The sequence below is a fragment of the Salvelinus alpinus genome, chromosome 7, assembly GCF_045679555.1.
Source record: "Salvelinus alpinus chromosome 7, SLU_Salpinus.1, whole genome shotgun sequence".
Classification (NCBI taxonomy): Eukaryota; Metazoa; Chordata; class Actinopteri; order Salmoniformes; family Salmonidae; genus Salvelinus; species Salvelinus alpinus.
In genome coordinates this window covers 40888209-40910336 of record NC_092092.1, presented here as the reverse complement: position 1 = coordinate 40910336, position 22128 = coordinate 40888209, and the positions used below count along the sequence as shown (strand labels likewise).

The 22128-nt window shown below is 44.9% G+C and overlaps 1 protein-coding gene across 1 annotated transcript in view; it reads left to right on the top strand.

The window, feature by feature from the left end:
• The first annotated feature begins 387 nt into the window (after window positions 1-387).
• LOC139581022 (unconventional myosin-Id) overlaps window positions 388-22128 on the top strand; it is a 131664-nt gene continuing 109923 nt past the window's right edge. The window contains exon 1 of the mRNA XM_071410323.1: window positions 388-1016. Within this exon, the coding sequence (XP_071266424.1) occupies window positions 922-1016 (95 nt within the window). The 5' untranslated portion in view covers window positions 388-921. The remainder of the gene's footprint in view (window positions 1017-22128) is intronic.

Here is a 22128-nt window from a genome sequence, read left to right as displayed (position 1 = left end):
AGTGTTCAGTAGGTCTAATTCCGTTCAGTAGTCCTAAAGTGTTTTTGTCATACGTTCATCCTCATCATATATATGATATGGTCAGTTAGTGGTCCAAATTCTGTGACAGGGAGTTGAGTTAGTTTAACTATTTCTAACCTGTTATATCTTTATTAGGCTATGTCTTTTTACATCTTATTCTTTTTGACACACACAAACTACCCAATGTCACAAATGGTAGGCCTGCATGTAAGATAAATTGTAGGCTATGAATGTTTCCTTATGCTGTATAATTACAGGGCATCATTTGAGGCCGTGACCGTACCCGACTTTTCTTTGGAGAACTCGTCAAAATGACTCGCCATCCCCGAGAAATGTATTAAACTGTTCAGTATTGGTCTTGGGGGATTTGTGTGATATTTTCAAACTTACACACGCGACAAGTTCAGAAGGAGGAGCGTCGGGAGGCGGGTAGGATTCCATTCGTATGTATAAAGTCGAGACGAGAAATTCAAGGAAAGGGCTCTACGGACAGGCGTTAGTGTAACCATCCCTTTTCGCCGAAAGCAACAAGTCTGTCTGGATGTGAATACATATTCTGGAATAACATGACTTTTTCACACCGGGTAGAGTATTGAGATAAAATAATTAGATATACGTTTTGCTATTGGTTTAGTTTGGCTGTTTTGTGTCGTTTCCTAGCATGCTTATTTGTTCAGCTTACTCAAAATGAGTCAAAAAAATAACAATGTATGACGCGTACTGCTGATTTTAAATGAACGAAGACGATGCTCGTCGATCATTTAGCGCTTGAATCGGCGGACTGACTAGCTCACCATCGTTAGTTACCTGGTGTCGCGGAGGAGCACTTCGCTTCAAGTTGTCTTTTCCAACAAAACAAAAAATTTCCCCTAACCTGAATTTTTTGGACCAAAATACAACATGGCAGAACACGAGAGTCTGGAGTTTGGAAAGGCTGACTTTGTTCTGCTGGACAGCGTTTCTTTGGAGGAATTCATGGCTAACCTAAAGCTCAGGTAGGCAGTGGCGTCCACGGTCGTTCACCTTTGCAGTGTCAATGATACTATATATGTATATATATATATATATATATATATATATATATATATATAGGCGCAGCCTAGTCTACTGTAAGGACCAGCGTGGTTCATAAAAATCATGTTACCTTGTATGAAGTATGCTTTTGATAGCATTAAGCCTAAATAATTATACTTGTTTTATTTTCATTAGTTTGGACCCTTGTGTTTAGGACTGAGACTGACTAATGTATGAGTGGTTTCCAAGCACCAGAGGTGCTTGCTGCTCATTTTGACAGGTCAGAGTTGCAATGTTATTTCGAGGTTCATTGTTACTAAGAACTGTTTCACTTGCAGTGCTACATTCTTACGCCACACCTTACAAGAAAATGGTATGGGTTGTTTAGGTTTAACTTGCTTTGTCAGACTGCCAGTACCACAGCCCTTAATAACCTACTATTGAATGACTGTAATTGGAATGGAATTCACATTCCATTGTGGAGTGCACATCTATCAGAGCAACTTTTGTTTGTCATAGATGTCCCAGTTATTCATTGTCATTTCGCTGATGAAACAAGGAACAGCAGTTTTATTTCTTGCCCTTTTACTACAGGAATGTAGTATCATGTGACAACTATTCCTCATGTTTTGTTTGCATACATTATTATTTTGACCATTCATCCACTGCAGGTCAGACCGAACAATGGGCATTGTTTCCTATTGGAACCTGTTCTGACAGGACACTGAGGGGCATTCCTCTGAGATGTTGTCTTTGTCAGACTGGTAATTCTATGAGCCATGCTGTGTGTGAATGGGGCTCCACCCAGAGAATCACAGTGCTCCCATTGAAAAGCATCATCTGAACAAACAGATCGCCCTAGGCTATTTTGCATCCTGAGTGGTTTCAGTGGGTTGATGCCAAGTATGGTATGTAGTTTGGGAAGGTGAATGTGGGAGAGATTTGAAGTCACTCACTGCCCTGGCCCTCTGTGCTTGTCCTCTGCTGCAGCTGCATGCAACTTTGCATGTGGTTTCTGCCACCCCCATCTAATGTCAGGGTGGGGACGTGTGGATGGGAGGCATTTTTTTAATGTAATAGTAGGCCAATTCCTGTTTGACTTGAATATGGACAGATTTGATTCTAGTAGAATTCTCCCAAATGCTTTTTTGACAATACAGTGAAATGAGTCAATGAACAATTGTAGAGTCGTTCCACCTCCAAAAACACAAGAAAGACGATTTTCGACACACACCATCTCAGATTGTTCTGAAATCGTTTTTTGTTGTTAGAAACAGATCAGATTAGCATTACTTCAACATTATTTTGTTGAATTCTAATTTGATCTCTAAGAAACTAATTGCACCCAAATTGGCTATTTTAATTTATAATATAATATTCAATAAATATAGTAACTAACATTTGATTTGGACCAGACTTTTTTTTTTCTAACAATGACTTAGACATGAGGAATCCAAAAGAACTGGTCGAAGTCGAACAACAACGAAGTCCCACACCAATCACACCCCAACAAAAAGTATACAGTGTCAGTTTGTGTGTGTCTGACAAGTAGTATGGAGCTGAGGCTCGGAGTATTGTTTCTTCATCCAATGTAATTTATTCTTTGTGATTTATTTTTCTCCCGTTCAGAGAAATGAGTCATTGAAGTTGTTAGGTTTATGTCCCATCCAACATCCAGATATTGCCATTTTTTTTGTCCCCCCTCCCTCAATGTAAAGGAATAAACAGTCTATGGACAACTCAATGATGTTACTTACAGATTTTTTTTTTGGGGGGGGGGTTCTCGTCAGACACAGAACTGATGCTATATCCATGTGCGGATTTTTACCATTTCTTTGAATTCCTCATCTTACTCATTGCTAGAAAAAAGTTCGGGGCAAATCGGTTGTTAGGTTGTATAATGATTGAATATTATATGTATGAATCCTATAAATTAAAATGGCCAATTTGGGTGCAATCAGTTTGCTTCATTTCTCAGAGATCAAATTATATTTCAGCAAAATAATGTTGCCGGAGTGCTTATCTTATGTTTCTAACAACAACAAAAAAAGTATTTAAAAAAAATCTGAGATGGTGGGTGACATGGCTTGCTGAAATGAAATGACCCCGTAGTCTGTTTTCCTGAGCACATCTTGTCTACATCTGAGGGGAAGCGAGAGGTTTATATATATCTTTTTTGTATGTAGGTCAATGAGAGAGTGTTGAATTTGGTCAACACTGATTTGCTACACGAGGCTTATTTGATCAAATAGAACTTTCATAATGGTTAGGTTGTTACGAATGCTCTGATTATAAGTGGACACGTGGCATTTTGTCAACTTAAAAAACCCAGACTTTATATCAGAGATTTGCCTGTTGTCATAGAGATAGATAGAGGACTCATGGATATAACCAATTTTAGCATGGACATTGCCATTGAGGGCTTCCACCATTTTTAAAGTAGTCAACTGGGTGGGGATTCCTATAATTTGGGAGCAGTCAGCCAATGAATATGAAAATGTACTGCTTTATAATCCTCAATGGTGCTGCCCATGCTGTCACAGACACTATAATGGCACAGATACAAAGATGAGTCCTCTATCTCTATGGCCTGTTCTTTACACATGTATCTGCCCTCTCATTGGCTAGAGTAATCCCACCTGATCTCGCCTCCTTCCATCTTTGAGGACATTGGTAGAGCGGTCACTCGAATATCTTGTCAATATAATAGAAAAACCTTGACTACATCACAGTGCAACTCACTCTTATTGCTGACAACCATTTCAATTAAGAACACCTTGAGTTGTTTGATATAGAGGAGTAATAGCAATGGGCTGAATTTTAGCATACATGGTCACGTTTTAGACTTTTAGGCTTATGGAAAGTATTTATAATGTTATGGTAATGACTGAGAACCAGCCTTCAGGATCTAGTTTCCTGAATATTAGGAATATAGCTTACCAACAGACCTTTTCTAGGTGGCCTCTCCAATTTTTGACTCTGCACAAATAAACAAATAACTTGACATCCTGTAATGGGTCTCATGTAATAACCAAGAAAGTGTTAAACAAATCAAAATATATTTTATATTCTTCAAAGTAGCCACCCTTTGCCTTGATGACAGCTTTGCACACTCTTGGCATTCTCTCAACCAGCTTCACCTGGAATGCTTTTCCAACAGTCTTGACGTATTTCCCACAAATGCTGAGCACTTTTCCTTCACTCTGCTGTCCAACTCATCCCAAACCATCTCAATTGGGTTGAAGTCGGTTGATTGTGGAGGCAAGGTCATCTGTTGCAGCACTCCATCACTCTCCTTGGTCAAATAGCCCTTACACAGCCTGGAGGTGTGTTGGGTTATTGTCCTGTTGAAAAACAAATGATAAGCTGTCAAGGCAAAGGCTGGCTGCTTTGAAGAATCTCAAATATGAAATATATTTTGATTTGTTTAACACTTTTTTTGGTTACTACATGGTTCCATATGTGTTATTTATAGTTTTGATGTCTTCACTATTATTCTACGATGTAGAAAATAGTAACAAATAAAGAAAAAACATTAAATGAGTAGGGGTGTCAACTTTTTACTGGTACTGTATATACTGAACAAAAATATAAACTCAACATGTAACAATTTCAACGATTTTACTGTTTATATAAGGAAATCAGTCAAATGAAATAAATGCAGTAGGCCCTAATCTATGGATTTCCTCGACTCACCTGTACCCCTGCACATTCACTCGGTACCGGTACCCCTTGTAAACTCAGCAAAAAAAGAAACGTCCTCTCACTGTCAACTGCGTTTATACATGTGTAAATATTTGTATGAACATAACAAGATTCAACAACTGAGACATCAACTGAACAAGTTCCACAGACATGTGACTAACAGAAATGTAATAATGTGTCTCTGAACAAAGGTGGGGTCAAAAAGTAACAGTCAGTATCTGGTGTGGCCACCAGCTGCATTAAGTACTGCAGTGCATCTTCTCCTCATGGACTGCACCAGATTTGCCAGTTCTTGTGAGATATTGCCCCACTCTTCCACCAAGAAACCTGCAAGTTCCCGGACATTTCTGGAGGGGAATGGCCCTAGCCCTCAGCCTCTGATCCAACAGAACCCAGACGTGCTCAATGGGATTGAGATCCTTTTCCTGTTCCATTCCTGTCTTTCAGGAAATCATGCACAGAACGAGCGGTATGGCTGGTGGCATTGTCATGCTGGAGGGTCATGTCAGGATGAGCCTGCAGGAAGGGTACCACATGAGGGAGGAGGATGTCTTCCCTGTAACGCACAGCGTTGAGATTGCCTGCAATGACAAAAAGCTCAGTCCGATGATGCTGTGACACACCGCCCCAGACCATGACGGACCCTCCACCTCCAAATCGATCCCGCTGCAGAGTACAGGCCTCGGTGTAACGCTCATTCCTTCGACGATAAACGCGAATCCGACCATCACCCCTGGTGAGGCAAAACCACAACTTGTCAGTGAAGAGCACTTTTTGCCAGTCCTGTCTGGTCCAGCGACGGTGGGTTTGTGCCCATTGGCGACGTTGTTGCCGGTGATGTCTGGTGAGGACCTATCTTACAACAGGCCTACAAGGCCTCAGTCCAGCCTCTCTCAGCCTATTGCGGATAGTCTGAGCACTGATGGAGGGATTGTGCCTTCCTGGTGTAACTTGGGCAGTTGTTGTTGCCATCCTGTACCTGTCCCGCAGGTGTGATGTTCGTATGTACCGTTCCTGTGCAGGTGTTGTTACACGTGGTCTGCCACTGCGAGGATGATCAGCTGTCCATCCTGTCTCCCTGTAGTGCTGTCTTAGGTGTCTCACAGTACGGCCATTGCAATTTATTGCCCTATTATCTGCAGTCCTCATGCCTCCTTGCAGCATGCCTAAAGCACGTTCACGCAGATGAGCAGGGACCCTGGGCATCTTTCTTTTGGTGTTTTTCAGTCAGTAGAAAGGCCTCTAGTGTCCTAAGTTTTCATAACTGTGACCTTAATTGCCTACCGTCTGTAAGGTGTTGTTAGTGTCTTAACGACCGTTCCACAGGTGCATGGTCATTAATTGTTTATGGTTCATTGAACAAGCATGGGAAACAGTGTTTAAACCCTTTACAATGAAGATCTGTGAAGTTGTTTGGACTTTAACGAATTATCTTTGAAAGACAGGGTCCTGAAAAAGGGACGTTTATTTTTTGCTGAGTTTATATAGCCATGTTATTGTTATGTAAACTTATTAGATTTTTTAAAAACTTTAGTTTATTTAATAAACATTTTATTATATCTATTTCTCGAACTGCATTGTTGGTTAAGGGCTTGTAAGTAAGCATTTTGCGGTAAGGCCTGTTGTATTCGGCGCATGTGACAAATAACATTTGATTTCACGACTGGACAGAGGCGCAGCCATGGGTGGGCCTGGGAGGGCATAGGCCCACCCACTTGAGAGCCAGGCCTGCCCACTGGGGAACCAGGCCTAGCCAATCATAATGAGTTTTTCCCCTCAAAGGGGCTTTATTGCAGACAGAAGTACTCCTCAGTTTCATCAGCTGTCCGGATGGCTGATCGCAGATGATCCCGCAGGTGAAGAAGCCAGATGTGGTGGTCCGGGGCTGGTTACATGGGGTCTGTGGTTGTGAGGCCAGTTGGACATACTGCCAACGACGTTGGAGGCGGTTTATGGTATATAAATTAACATTAACTTCTCTGGCAACATCACTGGTTGACGTTCCTGTAGCTAACATACCAATTGCATGCTCCCTCAAAACTTTAAGACATCTGTGGCATTGTGTTGTGTGACAAAACTGCACATTTTAGAGTGGCCTTTTTATTGCCCCCAGCACAAGGTGCACCTGTGTAATGATCATGCTGTTTAGTCAGCTTCTTGATATGCCACACCTGTCAGGTGGCTGGACTATATTGGCAAATGAGAAATGCTCACTAACAGGGATGTAAACAAATTTGTATCCAAAATTTGAGCGAAATAAGCTTTTCCTGCGTTTGGAAAATGTCTGAGATCTTTTCATTTCATGAAACATAAGACCAACTCTTTACATGTTGCATTAATATTTTTGTTCAGTATATACTGTATGACTGCAAATATTGAGACAGCTCAATAATGCGCTAAATCGCAGATGTGGTACATCATTGTGCCCATGTTATTACACATCATTAAATACACTGCTCAAAAAAATAAAGGGAACACTAAAATAACACATCCTAGATCTGAATGAATGAACTATTCTTATTAAATACTTTTTTCTTTACATAGTTGAATGTGCTGACAACAAAATCACGCAAAAATGATCAATGGAAATCAAATTTATCAACCCATGGAGGTCTGGATTTGGAGTCACACTCAAAATTAAAGTGGAAAACCACACTACAGGCTGATCCAACTTTGATGTAATGTCCTTAAAACAAGTCAAAATGAGGCTCAGTAGTGTGTGTGGCCTCCACGTGCCTGTATGACCTCCCTACAACGCCTGGGCATGCTCCTGATGAGGTGGCGGATGGTCTCCTGAGGGATCTCCTCCCAGACCTGGACTAAAGCATCCGCCAACTCCTGGACAGTCTGTGGTGCAACGTGGCGTTGGTGGATGGAGCGAGACATGATGTCCCAGATGTGCTCAATTGGATTCAGGTCTGGGGAACGGGCGGGCCAGTCCATAGCATCAATGCCTTCCTCTTGCAGGAACTGCTGACACACTCCAGCCACATGAGGTCTAGCATTGTCTAGCATTGTCTTGCATTAGGAGGAACCCAGGGCCAACCGCACCAGCATATGGTCTCACAAGGGGTCTGTCACATGTGCTCAGTGTGAACCTTCTTTCATCTGTGAAGAGCACAGGGCGCCAGTGGCCAGTGGCGAATTTGCCAATCTTGGTGTTCTCTGGCAAATGCCAAACGTCCTGCACGATGTTGGGCTGTAAGCACAACCCCCACTTGTGGACGTCGGGCCCTCATACCATTCTCATGGAGTCTGTTTCTGACCGTTTGAGCACACACATGCACATTTGTGGCCTGCTGGAGGTCATTTTGCAGGGCTCTGGCAGTGCTCCGCCTGCTCCTTCTTGCACAAAGGCGGAGGTAGCGGTCCTGCTGCTGGGTTGTTGCCCTCCTACGGCCTCCTCCACGTCTCCTGATGTACTGGCCTGTCTCCTGGTAGCGCCTCCATGCTCTGGACACTACGCTGACAGACACAGCAAACCTTCTTGCCACAGCTCGCATTGATGTGCCATCCTGGATGAGCTGCACTACCTGAGCCACTTGTGTGGGTTGTAGACTCCGTCTCATGCTACCACTAGAGTGAAAGCACCGCCAGCATTCAAAAGTGACCAGAACATCAGCCAGGAAGCATAGGAACTGAGAAGTGGTCTGTGGTCACCACCTGCAGAACCACTCCTTTATTGGGGGTGTCTTGCTAATTGCCTATAATTTCCACCTGTTGTCTATTCCATTTGCACAACAGCATGTGGAATTTATTGTCAATCAGTGTTGCTTCCTAAGTGGACAGTTTGATTTCACAGAAGTGTGATTGACTTGGAGTTACATTGTGTTGTTTAAGTGTTCCCTTTATTTTTTTGAGCAGTGTATATTGAGGGGGAAAATAGACTGTAGCCTACAATTAGGAAAATAGAACTCAATTGAATCAATCAATCAATCAAATGTATTTATAAAGCCCTTTTTACATCAGCAGATGTGACAAAGTGTTATACAGAAACCCAGCCTAAAACCCCAAACAGCTAGCATTGCAGATGCAGAAGCACAGTGGCTAGGAAAAACTCCCTAGAAAGTCAGGAACCTAGGAAGAAACCTAGAGAGGAACCAGGCTCGAAGGGTGGCTGATCCTCTTCTGGCTGTGCCGGGTGGAGATTATAAGAGTACATGGCCATTAAGGCCAGATTGTTCTTCAAGATGTTAAAATGTTCATAGATGACCAGCAGGGCTGTAGATGCTTACTCCTAGGTCAGTACCTCAGGAGTAAATGACAATTGGCTTTTTGAGACAGCAGATGCTGTAGAGAGAGAGGTGAAAACAGCAGGTCCGGTACAAGGTAGCACTTCTGGTGAACAGGTCAGGGTTCAATAGCCGCAGGCAGAACAGTTGAAACTGGAGCAGCAGCATGACCAGGTGGACTGGGGACAGCGAGGAGTCGTCAGGCCAGGTAGTCCTGAGGCATGGTCATAGGGCTCAGGTCCTCCGGGAGGGGAGGGAGGGAGAGAATTAGGGGGAACATACTTCAATTCACACAGGACAACAGATAAGACAGGAGAATATAACAGACTGACCCTAGCCCACCGGCACAGGGGCACTATTGCAGCATAGATACTGGGGGCTGAGACAGAGGTGGATCAGGGGACACTGTGGCCCCATTTGACACTGTGGCCCCATCCCCCATACAGGGTCAACCAGGCAGGATATAACCCCACCCACTTTGCCAAAGTACAGCCCCCACACCCCTAGAGGGATATCTTCAGACCACCAACTTACTACCCTGAGACCAGGCTGAGTATAGCCCACGAAGATCTCCTCCACCGCAGAATCCCGAGGGGGTGCAAAACCAGACAGGAAGATCACATCTGACTCAAGTGACGCACCCCTCCTAGGTACGACATGGAAGAGCACTAGTAAGCCCATGTAATCGGGTCAGAGGCAGAGAATCCCAGTGGAGCCGGCCAGGCAGAGACCACAAGGGCAGTTCTTTGCTCCAGTGCCTTGCCATTCACCTTCGCACCCCTGGGCCAGACTACACTCAATCATAGGATCTACTGAAGAGATGAGTCTTCAGTAAAGACTTAAAGGTTGACCGAGTCTGCTTTTCTCACGTGGATAGGCAGACCATTCCATGTCAATTGAGTTCTATAGGAGAAAGCCCTGTCTCCAGCTGTTTGCTTAGAAATTCTAGGGACAATAAGGAGGCCTGTGTCTTGTGACCATAGCGTACTTATAGATATGTACGGCAGGACCAAATCGAAGCGATAGGTAGGAGGAAGCCCATGTAATGCTTTGTAAGTTCGAAGTAATACCTTACCTTTAAATCAGCCCTAGCCTTAACAGGAAGCCAGTGTAGAGAGGCAAGCACTGGAGTAATATGATCAAATTGTTTGATCAAATTGTTTTGGTTCTAGTCAAGGTTCTAGCAGCCATGTTTAGCTCTAAGTTTATTTAGTGCTTTATTTGGGTAGCCGGAGAATAGAGCGTTGCAGTAGTCTAATCTAGAAGTGACAAAAACAGGGATGTCTGCATAATTTTTGTACAAAACGTTTACAAAGATGGGGGGGGGAAGCTGTCCTTGAAATATTCTTCATATGTTCGTCAAAAGAGAAATCAGTGTCAGAGTAACGCCGAGGTCCTTCAGTTTTATTTGAGACGACTGTACATCCATCAAGATTAATTGTCAGATCCAACAGCAGATCTCGTTGTTTTTTGGGACCTAGAACTAGCATCTCTGTTTTGTCCGATTTTAAAAGTGAATATTTTGCCGCCATCCACTTCCGTATGCCTGAAACACAGGTTTCCAGGGTAAACAATTTTAGGTCTTCAACATCTTTCATCGAAATGTACAGCTGTGTGTCGTCCGCATAGCAGTGAAAGTTGACGTGTTTTCCGAATGACATCACTAAGAGGTAGAATATATATATATATATATATAGTGAAAACAATAGTGGTCCTAAAACAGAATCCTGATTTTGTCAGAGGACAAACCATCCACGGAGACAAACGGATATCTTTCCGACAGATAAGATCTAAACCAGGCCAGAACTTGTCCGTGTAGACCAGTTAGGGTTTCCAATCTCTCCAAAAGAATGTGGTGATCGATAGTGTCAAAAGCAGCACTAAGGTCAAGGAGCACGTGGACAGATACAGCTTTTACATTTTTTTGATGAATGGGAGATTCGATATAGGCCGATAAGTTTTTTACATTTTCCTGGTTAAGGTTTGGGTTTTTCAAGAGAGGCTTTATTTCTGCCACTTTTAGTGAATTTGGTACACATCCGGTGGATAGGGAGCCATTTATTATGTTCAACATACGAGGGCCAAGCACAGGAAGTAGCTCTTTCAGTAGTTTAATTGGATTAGGGTCCAGTATGCAGCTTGAAGGTTTAGAGGCCATTACTATTTTCATGAATGTGTCAAGAGATACAGGATTAAAAAACTTGAGTGTCTCCATTGATCCTAGGTCCTGACAGACTCCGGACAACTGAACTTTGGAGAAATACGCAGATTCAAAGAGGAGTCCGTAATTTGCTTTCTAATGAATGAACATGGAATTGATTTCAATATTATTTAAATATAGGCTTAGCCTATACTATAGGCTATTTATATTTTAATGCAGTCATCTCGGTTTTCATTTGAAGCAACTTTTATCCTTCACTTGTTTGTAACAATTGCAAATACATTGGCAACTATGTACATTGCATTTGAATGGTATTAAGACCCCTTCACTTTTCCACATTTTGTTACGTTACAGCCTCATTCTAAATTGATTAAATTCATTATTTTCCTTATCAATCTACACACAATAGCCCATAATGACAAAGCCAAAACTGTTTTTTGCTGTTGAAATTTCTACAAATCTGTAAAAAATCTGACCCTTTGCTGTGAGACTGTAACAGTCCTGACCTGTTTTATGTTGTTTTTATGTGTTTATGGTCAGGGCATGTGTTTTGGGTGGGCAGTCTATGTTATTCGTTTCTATGTTGGTTTTGGTTTGCCTGGTATGGCTCTTGATTAGAGGCAGGTGGTTTGCGTTTTCCTCTAATCAAGAGTCATATTTAGGTAGGGCATTCTCACTGTTTGTTTGTGGGTGATTGTCTCCTGTGTCTGTGTTATGTCTTACACCATACGGGATTGTTTCGGTTGTTCGTTTCGTTTCGATGTAGTATGTTTCCTGTCCGTAAGTGTTACGTATTAGTTATGTAAGTTTATGTTCAGGTTTCGTATACGTCGTTTTCTTGTTTTTTGTAAATTTGAAAGTGTTTGTGTTTTCGTGTTGCCATCGTCGTATTTATAATAAAGATGGCTTATTTCCCTCAAGCTGCATTTTGGTCTGAAGATCCTTCTCTCCTCACCTCGTCCGAGGATGAGGAGAGCGACAGCCCTTACAGAATCACCCACCACGCTAAGACCAAGCGGCAAGGGAGAAATAAACGGAGTAAGGGACAGGAGAAAAACAAGGATTTCTGGACATGGGAGCAGATAATGAATGGAGAAGGTCCCTGGGCTAAGGCAGGAGAAAATCGCCGTTCCCAGGAAGAGAGGGAGGCAGCTAAAGCCCAGGAGCGGTGGTTTGAGGAGGCAGCAAGGAGACGTGGCTGGAAGCCCGAAAAGCCATGGGAACAGGTGGAGGCACTGAGGAGAGCAGAGGCTACCGGAGAGAGGAACCGGAGCTATGAGGGAACGCGTCTGGCACGGAAGCCAAAAAAGCCCGTAAGTAATTCCCAAAAATTTCTTGGGGGGGGGCTAGGAGATAGTGGGCCAAGGGCAGGTAGGAGACCTGCGCCCACTTCCCAGGCTTACCGTGGAGAGCGGGAGTACGGGCAGGCGCCGTGTTACGCAGTAGAGCGCACGGTGTCTCCTGTACGAGTGCATAGCCCAGTGCGGGTTATTCCACCTCCCCGCACTGGTAGGGCTAGATTGGGTATTGAGCCAGGTGTCATGAGGCCGGCTCAACGCGTCTGGTCTCCAGTGCGTCTCCTCGGGCCGGCATACATGGCACCTGCCTTACGCATGGTTTCCCCGGTTCGCCTACATAGCCCGGTGCGGGTTATTCCACCTCCCCGCACTGGTCGGGCAACCGGGGGTATTCAACCAGGTAAGGTTGGGCAAGCTCAATGCTCAAGAGTGCCAGTACGCCTCCACGGTCCGGTATTTCCGGCACCACCTCCCCGCCCCAGCCTAGTACCTACAGTGTATACACTACGCACTAGGCTACCAGTGCGTATCCTGAGCCCTGTTCCTCCTCCACGCACTCTCCCTGTAGTGCGTGTATCTAGCCCGGTGCCTCCAGTTCCGGGCCCACGCACTAAGCTACCTGTGCGTCTCCAGAGCCCTGAACCCACTGTATCTTCTCCCCCTACTAATCCTGATGTGCTTGTCCTCAGCCCGGTGTCACCAGTGCCGGTACCACGCATCAGGGATAGAGTAGGCTTTGAGAATACAGTGTGCCCTGTCCCTGCTCTCCGCACTAGTAGGAAGGTGCTTATCCTTAGCCCGGTGCCTCCAGTTCCGGCACCACGCACCAGGTCTACAGTGCGCCATATCCGGCCAGAGCCATCCGTCTCACCAGCGCCATCTGAGCCATCCGTCTCCCCAGCGCCATCTGAGCCATCCGTCTCCCCAGCGCCATCTGAGCCATCCGTCTCCCCAGCGCCATCTGAGCCATCCGTCTCCCCAGCGCCATCTGAGCCATCCGTCTCCCCAGCGCCGTCTGAGCCATCCGTCTGCCAGGAGCCTGCAAAGCCGCCCGTCTGCCATGAGCCTGCAAAGCCGCCCGTCTGCCATGAGCCTACAGAGCCGTCAGCCAGACAGGAGCCGCTAGAGCCATCAGCCAGACAGGAGCCGCTAGAGCCGTCAGCCAGACAGGATCTGCCAGAGCCGCCAACTAGACAGGATCTGCCAGAGCCGCCAACCAGACAGGATCTGCCAGAGCCGCCAACCAGACAGGATCTGCCAGAGCCGCCAATCAGACAGGATCTGCCAGAGCCGTCAGAGAGCCATGAGCAGCCAGAGCCGTCAGAGAGCCATGAGCAGCCAGAGCCGTCAGAGAGCCATGAGCAGCTAGAGCCGTCAGAGAGCCATGAGCAGCCAGAGCCGTCAGCCTGCCATGAGCGTCGAGAGCCGTCAGCCTGCCATGAGCGTCGAGAGCCGTCAGTCTGCCATGAGCGTCGAGAGCCATCAGCCTGCCATGAGCGTAGAGAGCCGTCAGTCTGCCATGAGCGTCGAGAGCCGTCAGCCTGCATGGACCTGCCAGAGCCGTCCAAACAGGACCTGCCAGAGTCCTTCAGCCGGGATCTGCCCCTTGTCCCGGTGCTGCCCCTTGTCCCGGTGCTGCCCCTTGTCCCGGTGCTGCCCCTTGTCCCGGTGCTGCCCCTTGTCCCGGTGCTGCCCCTTGTCCCGGTGCTGCCCCTTGTCCCGGTGCTGCCCCTTGTCCCGGTGCTGCCCCTTATTCCGGTGATGGTCCTTATTCTGGTGCTGCCCCTTGTCCCGGTGCTGCCCCTTGTCCCGGTGCTACCCCTTGTCCCGGTGCTGCCCCTTGTCCCGGTGCTAGCTGTTTATTTAGGGGAAGGTAGTGTTAGGGTGGTCAGTAGAAGGGGTAGACAGAAGAGGGGAGTGACTATGGTGGTATGGGGACAGCGTCCTGAGCCGGAACCACCACCGTGGTCAACTGCCCACCCGGACCCTCCCCTGGACTTTGTGCTTGTGCGCCCGGCGTGCGCATCTTGAGGGGGGGGTACTGTAACAGTCCTGACCTGTTTTATGTTGTTTTTATGTGTTTATGGTCAGGGCATGTGTTTTGGGTGGGCAGTCTATGTTATTCGTTTCTATGTTGGTTTTGGTTTGCCTGGTATGGCTCTTGATTAGAGGCAGGTGGTTTGCGTTTTCCTCTAATCAAGAGTCATATTTAGGTAGGGCATTCTCACTGTTTGTTTGTGGGTGATTGTCTCCTGTGTCTGTGTTATGTCTTACACCATACGGGATTGTTTCGGTTGTTCGTTTCGTTTCGATGTAGTATGTTTCCTGTCCGTAAGTGTTACGTATTAGTTATGTAAGTTTATGTTCAGGTTTCGTATACGTCGTTTTCTTGTTTTTGTAAATTTGAAAGTGTTTGTGTTTTCGTGTTGCCATCGTCGTATTTATAATAAAGATGGCTTATTTCCCTCAAGCTGCATTTTGGTCTGAAGATCCTTCTCTCCTCACCTCGTCCGAGGATGAGGAGAGCGACAGCCCTTACAGAGACTCGAAATTGAGCTCAGGTGCATCCTGTTTCCATTGATCATCCTTGAGATGTTTCTATAACTTGATTGGAGTCCACCTGTGGTAAATTCAATTGACTGCACATGATTTGGAAAGACACACACCTGTCTATATAAGGTCCCACAGTTGACAGTGCATGTCAGAGCAAAAACCAGGAATTGGGAATTGTCCGTAGAGCTCAGAGACAGGATTGTGTTGAGGCACAGATTTGGGGAAGGGTACCAGAACATTTATGAAGCTTTTAAGGTCCCTAAGAACATAGTGGTTGTCACGCCCTGACCTTAGAGATCCTTTTTATGTCTCTATTTTGGTTTGGTCAGGGCGTGAGTTGGGGTGGGCATTCTGTGTTCTATGTTTTGTATTTCTTTGTTGGTTGGCGGGGTGTGGTTCTCAATCAGAGGCAGCTGTCTATCGTTGTCTCTGATTGAGAACCATACTTTGGTAGCTCTTGCCCACATGGGTTTTGTGGGTAGCTGTTTTCTGTCTTTGTGTCTGCACCAGACAGAACTGTTTCGTGTTGGTCTATTTTTTATTTTTTTTCTTAGTGTTCTGAGTTAAATAAATATGAACACGTACCACGCTGCACCTTGGTCCACTCCTTCAGCCCACGACGACGTTACAGTGGTCTCCATCATTCTTAAATGGAAGAGGTTTGGAACCACCAAGACAGAGCTGGCCGACCGGCCAAACTGAGCAATCGGGGGATATTTAAAACAGCTGGGATATTTAATTATGCCCCTACGAAGGTTCCAATGATGAAACCCGGGCCCAGACTGCTTCTCCAGTTGACATTTACTTTGTTTGACTTGAAGTCGAGCAGTCTGGCCTCAGAGAGCACCGTGCCAAGGAACTTCCTAAATATATCCCCAGCAGATGCCCAATCTCTTTGTGGAAACGTTTTGTATGGAAACTGAAATTCCAGTAAAGGTCCTGGGAATTCTGCTTCAACGGACCAGTCAGCAGATAAGAGGCCGAATAGAATCATGGCAGATTCTGGAACATCCTTATCTACACATCTCTGGTGGTGTAGCCCACTCAGTGTTTCCCCCATATTCATTTAGCACTAAATTGTTGCCGCCCAAAACATAATTTAACAGAACATAAAACGTTTTCAGTGTAACCTCAAATGACTTAAAACAGATATAAAGTATGTATAAAAAATATTGGAGCTATATATTTTTAAATTAGAACTAACTAATCAATCATTTAAAAAAAAAAAAAGATTTTGGTATAATGTTTGAGTGTTCTTATGCTATGGTAAAATGTGTAGAGTTGCAGGAAATTAGCTGTAAAACTGCAACATTTTGTTTCTGAGGCCAAGCGGAGGTCCTCTAAAATATTTGGTCGGAATTGGCGTCGTTGGCCACACCCACTACCACTCTATGGAACTTTGGCAGTGTTTTGTCTGTCACTGGGTCTGCAGGAAACCGTTTGGCAAACCGCTGCCATTAAATGTAATTGTTTTCCAAAACAATTAGAGGCATTTTTTTTTATTCTTCCTAACAGGAGTCCCTGATACTGCAAATTAAATAGCTGATAACCACTCCACCATGTCAGCAGTTAAGACTGTTCTCTTCTCTCGCTGACTCCCAAACCTACATCCTCGTTCTAGATCTAGAGACATTCCTTGGAAAATGTGTACTTTTTTGCGTGAAAAACGCGTATAACTAGCGTGATAGTGACCCTGCCCATCAGCCCCAGTTGTGTTGGGTCGGTTAGACTAGGATGCACGTTTCTTTTGCCAGCCTTATCTGATGGTTTCCACCTAATCAAAACATGAAGATGGTGGTAACCCTTGTTGGGGACATCATGACTTAGTGACTACAGTATTTTTCGTGTAGTATTCAAAGCTACTCTTATTCTGTCTCTATCTTTGTTCCAATTGGTTTGACCTTTGAACTCCTCTAAGAGGGGAGTTTGGGGGATTGGAACAGGAAGGAGCCAAGAATATGGAGCCTGGAGGAGGGCAAAGGAAGCAGGAAAGCTGCCTCTTCGCATTGGCATTTCTCTTTAACTGGCTTCACATTTAAATGCTTCCTGCATCTCCTCTCTAAGTCTGAATATTGGCTGACAGGGCACTATGTCTTGAGATTTAAAGTCCTACTGAAGTTATGATGACAAGATTAAAATAAGAATAACACTCAGATGACAAATAATACGATGAGGAATAGGCTCATGTGATTTTCATCTACTCTACACACGACTGGTGCTCCACTTCCTGCTCAGAGTGGGACTGCGTCTCACATGAAAGCACCTCCCAATTCCCCAGGGAGAGTTGTTAGAGGCATCCCTGGCTAGGAAAGGCTTTCTCTGTGAAATTGTGTGTGTAAGACTGTGTCTGGCCTATAGAGCCCAAATGTTATGTGCTTGTAGAGTATATCGCAGGGATTTTTCTGCTAAAGAAATACTTGGGCAGACCGAGCCATGAAAGCGTTTTTCGGGATGCCTTCAGTGTAAATTTAACCACGACCCCTGCCACACCCAACACCTAAGCCCCTTGTTGATCCAGAAAAAAAGACCTGTATTGTTCCAAACACAACATTTTTTAAATGATCAAAATAAAAAAAGGTTGTTTTGAGATATTCATACTTTTTTATTTTTTATTGTTGAATAAATTCATGTGAAAATGTGTATTTCAGAATCAAGACACACTCCATACGTTCGAGCGAACTATAAGGTATAATGGCACCAAGATCTGTTTGTATCAAGTACGGTTCACAGGAGGAAGAGGCGTGTATATATCTGAAAAGGGCCTAAACTGTCCACTTTCTATCCTTCCTCCAAATTACGTTTATATGTGAGAATTGCCAACTACCATTGAGCCCCACTGTAACCCAGTATCTGCTATGTATCCTAAGTATTTAACCACTATTAAAGTGCAGGACAAATAGGGCCTGGCAGCTTCTCCCGTTTTCTCGCGTATAAACGCTAATTTGTTGCCGTAACAGCAGATTGAATCGTCGAAAGAGATGAGAGACACCAAACATAGCAACCCGACTCCCTCCATGTGACTCCTTCCCTGCAGAGCAATCACTGGGATCAAAGTCTCCACGGTTTGGGTGCAGTGAGCAGAAGCAGACGGGATAGGTGAAAGGTTCTACTTCCTCTTTCCATGATACAGGATCGGCCTAATATACAACACCACGCTGTCTCTTCTAGTATAGAGTGGAGTTTATAGGAGTCAGAAAAGCTATCTATTGTGGAATACGTTGCCTTCGACCAAATCAAACCAAATTTTACAACAGGTGTAGACCTTACAGTGCAATGCTTACTTACGAGCCCCTAACCAACAATGCAGTTTAAAAAAAAATTGAAATAAAAGTAACAAGTAATTAAAGAGCAGCAGTAAAATAACAATAGCGAGACTATATACAGGAGGGGGGTACTGGGGCAGAGTAAATGTGCGAGTGCACTGGTTAGTTGAGGTAATATTTACATGTAGGTAGAATTATTAAAGTGACTATGCATAGATGATAACAACAGAGAGTAGCAGTGGTGTAAAAGAGGGGGAGGAGCAATGCAAATAGTCTGGGTAGCCATTTGATTCGATGTTCAGGAGTCTTATGGCTTGGTGGTAGACCATGTTCCATTTGAGTTAATGCAGTATGGGAGCACTTGGCCAAGGGTCTTTTCTTGTGCCAGATCTTGCATATTTCTCAGCCTTTGTTCTTCCCCTGATAAAAACAAACTCCAGGAGAACACGTTGTCCTGACAGACATTGCTGAACCCTGGAGCTAAAAAAAAAAAATTGGCGATAACACGCCACATAGCCTCCAGGAATGTTAGATCCTAAACCCTCATATTAAAGTTTTTTCCCCCCCTTAGTGGTAGTCACTATTTAAAGACACAGAACTCGTCCCGTTTCTCTGCTTCTCACTTGCCTTTGCCCAGCCGAAAGTTCCTCTTGCCAAGAGCAGCGAAGAAGGTGGATGGATGTTGATGAAAGCAGGTGACTAGAAGGAGACTTCGACAATGTCACCCCACAAGATCATTGCAAATGTACAGGCAACTACCAAAATAAAGGAAACACCAACGTAAAGTGTTTTTAATAGGGTGTTGGGCCCGCCACGAGCCAGAACAGCTTCAATGCGCCTTGGCATAGAGTCTACAAGTGTCTGGAACTCTTGGGGGGATGCGACACCATTCTTCAATGAGAAATTCCATCATTTTGTCGATGGTGGTGACAAACAGTCTCAGGCAATGCTCCAGAATCTTCCTTAAGTGTTCAATTGGGTTGAGATCTGGATATTGAGACGGCTATGGCATATGGTTGACACAATTGTCATGCTCATCAAACCATTCAGTGGCCACTCGTGCCCTGTGGATGGGTGCAATGTCTCTCTATGGGGGCATATCCATTGGGAGCCAAAATAATGTCTTGCCCAGCATTTTTATACATGACCCTAAGCATGACGGGATGTTAATTGCTTCATTAACTCAGGATCGACACCTGTGTAGGAGCACCTGCTTTCAATATACTGTGTATCCCTCATTTGCCAAGTGTTTTGATTATTTTGGCAGTTACCTGTAGGATGGTAGCTGTATACTGTTACGCTGAGTCCGATGCAATCCTCAACATTTCAGCAGCAAACTGTGATCATCCGAGTTTTTGAACTAGACCACTGCCAGACATCTCTACTCCATTCCACTTTTTCAGCACAATTTGGTAGTATTTTAGACCACTCCCTAGCCTAGCATACAGTACTCCCCCTCCCTATTTCCTTGACTTTTGCTTCCTCAGTACCTCAGTATTCCCTACAGCATTATTTTCTAAAGCTGAAAGAGGTAGGACCAGCACATGGATAGCCTTTTCTGAAAAATGTCTCCTTCCTTTTCTCTCTCGCTCTCCAGCATCGAAAAGGCCAGTCTTGCCACAAGAATTTCCATACAACCCCCTGTAATCTGAAACACATTACCATCCTTACATAAACAGGGCTGTGCTTTTGGAGCCTTTCCCCCTCCTAAAATAAGTCCCGCCAGGCTTCACAGAGTCACAGACGTCTCATTTGTGGACTGTGTGCGTTGGCAGGCGGACGCTGGCCGTCCAGCGCCATATTTTGTGGTCCTTCTAATGCCTCCTCTCTCTTCCCCACTCTTTCGTTAAATTTTTCTCTCGTCATATCCCTCATACAGTTTATTGCTTTTCTCTCTCCCATCTTTCTCTCTTTTCCCCTTGCAATTCCTCCCGGGCCGCCCCCCATTATGTTGTCCCCTTCTTGATATTAGTCTATCGTACAGTAGGATCATAATGTAACCCATCTTATGTATAGAGTGTGTACTAGTCATTCAGTAGATCAGTCTGTCTGGCATATGCTTACTGCCCAGGGCAATGTGTCCAAGCTCTGGGAGGACCTTGATTCAATCTTGATAGATTCAATCAGATTAGGCTTCCAACTAAGGTTGTGTGGCTCATGCTTTAACAAGGTGAACCACATCCTCCGTCACATCAACTTTCTGCTGAAAGATCCCGGAAACTAATTTACTTACAGACACGATGACACATGTTGCATACATGTGGATAGTGATAAGAATGACACTTTTGAGTGAATGATTTAAGGTGGTTGGTAGGAATCCCGTGTGTCATGTCATCCAGGAATCCTTTAAGTGTGAGTCAAACTGTAATTCTGCTGTGTGTTTGTAGCGGCTGGGGCGGACTGAGGTCATGTCATTCTCCAGTTCTTTTGGTTCCCTTTGTTCACCTGTTGGCTTTGTTCCCTGAGGCACTGTGAGGGATCTGGCTTTCACAGCCAGGTCTGAGATCAGTTCACAGCACTAACATGACTCACTTCACACATCTCTGACTGGCCACCTAGCCACTCTTTATCATCATCTCTCTCGCTCCCCTTCTCTCGCTCGCTCTCTCTCTCTATTTCAACCCCAATATAAATGTCCAATAATTATAATCCACACAATAATTCCAATTTCCTGTTGCTGCAGGATTATTTTCTTGCTGTGAGAAACTGGTCAAATTTAGATTCTGTATCTGTATCTCCCTTTTCTCTTTGTCTCCCTCGCTCCTTTTCTGTCTGTTTTCGTGCTTTTCCCTGCACTCTTTTTACCCGTGACAGAAATCAGAGTGCTTTCCTGAAATAGCCAGCTGAGTAACGTCTGAGTCTATTTTGGATGGCCTTGTCTTTACATTAGTGACTGGACTGGCCAACGTGTTAAAGTGCAAACGTGTTCCGCATTGGGCCGACAGACAGGCCCAACAGCCAGCCAGACTCCCCTCCCCTCTCTGAAGTCTCTTTTATTGAATTCTTGAAACTTAATCTGACTAAAATGAATCTTTTCTTCTCTCGCCGAGCTCCCCTAGCTCAGGATTGGCCCAGGAAGTAACTGTGATCTTCTCCGTCAGGGTATAGACAATAAAGGTCCGAGGCACAACGGAACACGACTGTCAGCCACCCGATCTCCAGGCAAGCTGTTTACACCTGGCTCCCATTGCCTAAGTATTCAGAGGCGGGCCAATGAAAGTGGAGTGCATGGGAACACATGCTAGTCATGCTTGGCGAAAACTCATGCGCTAATATGAAACATAAATCTGCAGATGTGCTGTCATTAGAGGGGAGGGAGGTAGTGAATTTACCCAGTCAGCCCTGTTCCAGCTGTGCTCCAGTAGCTACGCCACAGTACAGAGGAGGAATCCAGATCCACTCCTACAGTATATGCTTATAAAGATTGATTTGTCTGTGGGCCAAGGGCTGGGCGTGTTAAGTGTTGAAGGCCCCTGGTCTTCCACAGCCAGGCAGACAGGCTGGAGTGGGAGCTAGGAGCTGCTGTTTAGCACTAATGCAGTCCCCAGATGTTTGACGAGCTGAAGGAGAAGGAGGCCCATAGATGCATGTAGAAAGAGTGGGAGGGATTGATGCTAGGATTGCTTCATTCAGGTGTAATGGCCAGTAGGCCATCAAGTAACATTTTGTATCAGATATACAGTAGTATGTACTTTGACTTGAAATTGTCGTTCAGATTATCAAAGTCTTTGGCGACGTCTAGATCTTGGATTTGTCAATTGATGCCTGTGACTAAATATTTGTTTTATATTTATGACTTGACCAGTAATGGGTGTTTTGAAGTGAATATCTCTTCAATTTAATCAAACACTTCCAGAACTAGGACTTCTTAAACAATTGCA